At 34.8% G+C, this 7255-nt stretch overlaps 1 protein-coding gene across 1 annotated transcript; it reads left to right on the forward strand.

The window, feature by feature from the left end:
- Positions 1-616: 616 nt before the first annotated feature.
- Positions 617-3183, forward strand: LOC106358461 (probable ethanolamine kinase). Its single transcript, XM_013798265.3, has 11 exons — positions 617-879; positions 968-1059; positions 1133-1236; positions 1310-1415; positions 1507-1629; positions 1717-1808; positions 1909-1993; positions 2193-2298; positions 2394-2460; positions 2754-2846; positions 2930-3183. Exons 1-11 carry the CDS (start codon positions 722-724, stop codon positions 3050-3052), a joined length of 1149 nt encoding a protein of 382 aa, XP_013653719.1. The 5' UTR covers positions 617-721; the 3' UTR covers positions 3053-3183.
- The last annotated feature ends 4072 nt before the right edge of the window (positions 3184-7255 follow it).

The following is a 7255-nucleotide window of genomic DNA, read 5'->3' on the forward strand; positions in this document are numbered from 1 at the left end:
CTTAAAATTTATAAAAGTATCAATTCTGAAAATTATCTTTCTATTTCATTTTATATAAGAGAATGAAAAAAAAATTAAACATTTATCATGTTATATGTTCAAAACATGTCCTAGAACTGATTTTTTCCTTTCATATGCTAATAATAAAAACAGAAAATGCAAACCCAAAAAACCTATACAATTTGTAGGCCCCATGCATGTTTCTTAGGTATCTGCTCAAGACCGGGCCTGAGTGGAACTGCCAAAAGAAATGAATGCACCTTTCTTGAGAGGCACTGCTTCTGCCTCGAGCGATGGTTAATACAACTGGGCTTGGGCCTGGTCCAATTGCTTCTGGATATGTGAACGGGCTTGCTGGCCCACGCAAGAGTTCCCTTCAAACCGTGACGAGGACAGTCGTCCCCAAGATTGTTCCCAGTCAATAGTGATCTCTTGCAAGTAAGCGGAACCGACCAAAAACCATAAAACAAGTCTATTGATTTTTAAAAAAGATTTTACAAAAAGTTCCCAAAGGCGATAAACTTTCACAGGACATGAGAAAAGAAAAGAAAAGATTCTATTTCTAAACTTGTACGGCATGTGAAAAAGGTGCGACTTTGATCAATTTATTGAGGAAATAGAAAAGGACGCCTAATATAAAAAAATTAAGGGAAAACAGAATCACACAAATTGAGATCTGAAAAAAGAATCTAACCGTAGACAAAGCGAAGAGAAAAAAAAAATGGGAGCTGCGAAGAACAACAATAACTGGGCGATATTGGAAGGTGAAGGAGGAGGTAGTAGTGGCGGCAACGACGCCTCCTCCTCCTCCCAGATCCCGTATTCTTCCTCTGTCGTCGACACATCTTTGCCTCTCCCCCTCATGATTCCTCGCATCATGTTCGTTCCTTTCCTATTTGTTTAGCCATTGAGAGATTTCGTCTTTCTCCTTAATTGTTTTCTTGAATCGTTTGATGTGTTTTGACAGAGAGTTATGTAAAGATATGTTCAGCAATTGGAGAGAGCTTGACGATTCGCTCTTCTCCGTCGAGAGAGTGTCTGGAGGCATCACGAACCTATGTGAGAGCTTTTCATCCCGAAAATGCTCGAATCTAATCTAAACTTAATGTCATACCTTTTGCTTTGACGGCAGTGCTGAAGGTTTCTGTGAAGAAAGAAGACAAAGAATCCTCAATAACGGTGCGGCTCTATGGGCCTAACACTGACTATGTTATTAACCGTCAGAGAGAGCTACAGGTAATCTTAAATGTGTTTCTTTTGTATCACTTGAAGTTCTATCTCGTGTCCTTTTGGTTATTTGATTCAGTAGGCTATCAAGTATCTCTCTGCTGCCGGATTTGGTGCCAAGTTGCTTGGTGGATTTGGAAATGGGATGGTGCAATCTTTTATCAATGCAAGAACCTTAGCGCCATCAGGTTGTCATTTTTTTTTTTATATTCTTTCTTACAGAGTGTTTAATATTCAAGTTATGTGGATCTCATTTCGCTTTTCCTGTGGCCGGCCCAGACATGAGGCAGCCAAAGATTGCTGCTGAAATTGCCAAAGAGCTTGGGAAGTTTCATAAAGTGAACATACCTGGTCCCAAAGAACCTCAGCTCTGGGTTGATATCTTGAAGTTCTTTGAAAAAGGTTTTTTTTTTTTTTTGACTATTGCTCTAGAGTGTTGGCTATATCTCTTACAAACCAATTATACTGGTTCGGTACCTTTACTTGCAGCCTCTACTCTTGCGTTCGAGGAACCTGATAGGCAGAAGCTCTACGAGACAATTTCGTTTGAAGAACTGTATAAAGAAATTATTGAGCTAAGGGTATTACATTTTCTCTCAATGAATCTTTTTCTTATGTCTGCTATGCGTTATGTGTTCTTGATGTGGGGTGACTTGTTTGCTGATTCTGACGATTGAACAGGAATTCACTGGTTTACTTAACGCACCTGTGGTGTTTGCTCATAATGATTTGCTCTCTGGAAACCTGATGCTAAATGAGGAAGAAGGTGAGAAAAGTTCCTTCTTCTCTGCATTTAATTATTCATCATAATGGTGAGTAGGTGGTGGTGGTTTACAATATTAACGAACTTCGAGAGATGGGTAGCAATGATTTTTTTTTGGGTTTGACTAAGTTATCATCTTCTGTATCTTTTAAGCTGTGATTACACTTAAGTCTCTAACTTGATTCGCTACATCTATGGTCAGAGAGACTGTACTTGATTGATTTCGAGTATGGATCGTACAACTACAGAGGCTTCGACATTGGAAATCACTTCAATGAATATGCAGGATACGACTGTGATTACACCTTGTATGTCCAACTTCAATTTCGACTTGTTCTATTGTTTATGATAATTTCCTCTTAAAAGATTGGAACATAACTTCCTCTTCGTGGTTTCTGTGTAGCTACCCAACTAAAGAAGAACAATATCATTTCATCAAGCATTACTTACAGCCAGATAAACCAGACGAGGTAAGAACATATCAGGTGGTTTGAACAATTCTCAAAGCCTAAACTGGGACCTAATAGATTAATAGTGTCCGTACATATTCCACGGTTGTTTCTGTGCATTTGCTTCTTCTTCTTTTTGGGTTTGAAGTTAGCAAATAGTCAATGTTTTTTTTTTTTTGTAAATGCAAACACAAATGTAAACTTTTTCTATTTAAATAACCATGGCTTAGATATATGGATATGGGGTTGTTACCTTCTCTTTGTTGCATCTTGCCAAAGCTAAACTATAATCATATACTGCTTTGTGTAAACAGGTCAGCGTTGGTGAAGTGGAGTCGGTCTTCATAGAGACAGATGCGTATAAATTAGCGTCTCATTTGTACTGGGCGGTATGGGCAATCATACAGGTGCATTTATATAACCATAACGTTTGGTACCAAAACCATATTATTTTCAGCTTGTTTTAACTTGTACAATTTTGGTTGAACAGGCAAGGATGTCTCCAATTGAGTTTGATTATTTGGGTTACTTCTTTTTGCGGTACAATGAATACAAGAAGCAGAAGCCTCTTACCTTTTCGCTTGTTACATCTTACCTGTCTGCGTCTGTGTAGCTTGCTTGACCAAAATGGAAATTTGATTGTTTATCTTTTTTGTCAGTCATCAATTCTTGTAAAAGTTGTTTCGTGTTGCTTTGTATGAATGAACTTGTTTAAAGGAAATAAGGAAATAGTCGCTCTTTAAATTTCGAAAGGCTGAATAAAGTAATCTAGTGACTGGAAAATTCTTTCCCTACAAGATCTACAACCTCAATAACGCAAGTTTGCGTGGTTTTATAAAAAGATCAAGGCCGTGCTCATGGCTATATGTAGAATATATGTCTTACTTGTATACTAGTATAAGACTTGCGCTTTGCGGATGATGAGTTTATATATACAAATTATTTAAAAAATATTGTATGATAAAATAAAATTTATATATTTGATCGAATTGATATTTTTTAATCTTTTAACAATTATATAATTTATTTATTGATGGACCGACCTTATATTTAAAAGAGTTAAGCCAAATGATCACTTATAGCATAAATGCCTAACGTTTAAACCTAAATGATTGTTTTTAATCCGAAGCCTTCTGCGGTATAATATAACGGCATAGGTAGGTTATCGGTTAGATATGAAAGTATAAACCATACCTTTGTTTTAACTGCCAAGCATTATTTATGTAACTTTACTATGAAACTACAGATTTGGCAACTTGATTTCTATGCGAATTGTTGGCCGAGATTATTTAGGATAATATATATTCGGATTAATGGCTGAATGTATAAACTTGGTAAAAAATATCTTCTTTTCTTAAATTGTACCACGAAACTTGGTGACAAATTTACACTTACCATATGAGATTGATTCATAATATGTGTATACTAGGTTAAGATCCGTGCCTTGCACGGAATGAATATTATATATAAATTATTTTTAAGTATTATATATTTTTTACATATTATGAAATAATAAATATATATTGAATAATTAAAAATTTAGTAACTATTATGTATATAATTAAATTGGTACATATACTTAAATAAATTTTATTTATCCAGACAAACAATTTTGGGATTTTTGCAAAATTGACCTACAACTTAAAGTCAAACACAAAACTAACCTCCTTTTTTTTGAAAATTGGTTTTGCCCTATTCACCCCACAAGTTCATATAATTTACGAAAATGCCATCAAATTTTTTTTTTTTTTTTTCGAAAATGACATTTTTACTCTCTCACCCTCATCATCTTCAAGTAATTACAAGATTGCCATTGTCATCAATACCACAACCACCATGAACAACCAATTTGAAGCTCTTAATGCTCCCAAAATCGATTTACCCTTCTTCTTTTTCCATTCTTGTGAACTAAACACAACATATCTCTCACTTTCTCTCCACAATGAGCTAAAAAAATCCAAGATTTTGATTCTAAAATTTTTATGGTTCATAAAGTCATAGAAGCTAACGATTATGGGTGGGTGACTTTCGTTTGTGATTCTGTGTGCTTGGAGAAGCCTTATGTATGCTAAGGAACTTATCTCACCAATTTAAGGTATGACATCGAGTTTTTTTCCAGATCTGTTCGTCAGACGACTTACTTGGGAAGTCGTCTCGCTGTAGACGACTTACCTTTCAGTCGTCTGGCTGTAGACGACTTACCTGGAAGTCGTCTGGTCAACGCAGAGGTTATTTTTGCAATTGACTTTGAAATCTGTAACCTGAGACGACTGAAAGTTAAGTCGTCTACTATTGTTTGGTTTCAAAAAAAATTTCAAAGAACCTAGACGACTTATATTTCAGTCGTCATAGGTTAGTTTTGCATTTGACTGGATAATTTCAGAAGTTTGACTTCCCCAGACGACTTACATTTCAGTCGTCTGGCAAAAATTAAAATAATAATATTTTTTTTAAAGTAAACGACTTACAATTAAGTAGTCATAGGTTAGTTTTGCAATTGAAAAAAAAAACTTCAAGATTTAATTATACACAGACGACTTATAATTCAGTCGTCCACCAGACGACTTAATTGTAAGTCGTCAGGACTTTTTTCCGAGATTCTGGTCAAACCTCGTAAATCCTGGACGACTTACATTTCAGTCGTCTCGTGGACGACTGAATTATAAGTCGTCCGTATATAATTAAATCTTGAAGTTTTTTTTTCAATTGCAAAACTAACCTATGACGACTTAACTGTAAGTCGTCTACTTTTAAAAAAATATTATTATTTTAATTTTCACTAGACGACTGAAATGTAAGTCGTCCAAAAAGTCAAACTTCTGAAATAATCCAGTCAAATGCAAAACTAACCTCTGACGACTGAAATGTAAGTCGTCTAGCTTTTTTGGAGTTTTTTTTTTAACCAAACAATAGTAGACGACTTAACTTTCAGTCGTCCGAAATAACAGATTTCAAAGTCAATTGCAAAAATAACCTCTGCGTTGACCAGACGACATATAGTTTAGTCGTCTAGACAACTTAGATTGAAGTCGTCCGCGTCTTCTCCACTAGTTTTTAAGTCTTCTACGTTAGTTTTTGAATAACTTGTATTTTTAAGAGTGATAAGTAACTTCAAGATATGTAAAACTCATATTTACAAAATATGTTCTCTCCCTTAGTTTTACTAAATTTGACTAAGTTTTTCAATGCAAACTTATAAAAAATATGATATGCTTTGACTAGTTACTATTATTTGTTTCCATCTCTTACCAACATTCTTGTTTATTAAGATGAGAAAAAGGCCATTGGAGTTTATTATTGCATATGAGAGATCCAAAGATAAGAAAAAGGCTACTGAAGTCTATTATTTCATTGATTTGTAAATGTGTAAACACATTGTTAGCACATTTAATACATCTGGGAAAACATTATTACTGATTTTACAAAAAATTCACAACTAAAAGAGTATACATGCAATTCACAAAACAGACCACAAACAAAACTATTATAGATCATTCATCTACAAAGACAAGCTTGGATTCCACTTGAGTAGACAAGACCAGACAACTTTTAAGAAGTCCAGACGACTTCTAAGAAGTCCAGACGACTACTAGGAAGTTCAGACGACTTTGCCAGAAGACTTTTAGGAAGTTCAGACGACTTCCAGACGACTTTACAGGAAGTCCAGACGACTTTTAGGAAGTCCAGACGACTTCCAGACGAATTCCAGACGACTTCCAGACGACTAACAAGTAAGTCGTCCCAGAAGTCTTCCAGATCTGAAAAACCTGCATATTAAATCCAGATCTGGAAAACCTGCATATTCAAAAACGTTCAAATGGCTTAAAAACAGAAAAAATGAATGGAAGATTAGATAAATCTACCTTTACAGAACACACAAAAATACATATCTAAAAATAAAAGATCTACCTTTAAATTAGTGGAAGATGAGTACCATCTAATTAAAAACCTGCAAAAAAAAAAAAAAAGATTAGTAACAAAGACATGAGACAAAATTGAAAAATTCATATAAAGTTTGGTGTTTTCAGGTCAAAGAGATTAGAGTGGGTTTGGAGAGTTTTAGTTTGGAAAAAAAGTAAGAACTTTATACAACAAGAAGTTACCAAATGAAGAAAAATCAGACATAAGAACTTACCAAAACGCTCAGAAAAATCCAGACGACTTCCTAGAAGTCCAGACGACTTCCTAGAAGTCCAGACGACTTCCTGGAAGTCCAGACGACTTTGTCAGAAGACTTCCAAGAAGTCCAGACGACTTCCAGACGACTAACAGGTAAGTCGTCCCAGAAATCTTCCAGATCTGAAAAACCTGCACATCAAATCCAGATCTGAAAAACCTGCATATCCAAAAACGTTCAAATGACTTAAAAATAGAGAAGATGAGTGGAAGATTAGATAAATCTACATTTATAGAACACACAAAAATACATATCTAAAATTAATAGATCTACCTCTAAATTAGTGGAAGATGAGTACCATTTGATTAAAAACCTGCAAAAGAGATAGATTAGTAAGAAATACATGAGACAAAACTGAAAAATTCATATAAAGTTTGGTGTTTTCAAGTCAAAGAGATTAGAGAGAGGTTGGAGAGTTTTAGAATGATGAACATTACATTTTTGTTGCAGCCATTTGAGAGGAGGAGAGAGAATGTGTAAATTTTTCTTTTTATAGGGAGACAAAAAATCCAATTAGATTAAATATTTTTGACTCAGACGACTTCCTGGACGACTTACATTTCAGTCGTCTGGTGAAGAAATTAAAACAGACGACTTACATATAAGTCGTCCACACCCTAAACATAACCCCTAAACTTA

Source organism: Brassica napus, chromosome A7 (assembly GCF_020379485.1).
Source record: "Brassica napus cultivar Da-Ae chromosome A7, Da-Ae, whole genome shotgun sequence".
Taxonomy (NCBI): domain Eukaryota; kingdom Viridiplantae; phylum Streptophyta; class Magnoliopsida; order Brassicales; family Brassicaceae; genus Brassica; species Brassica napus.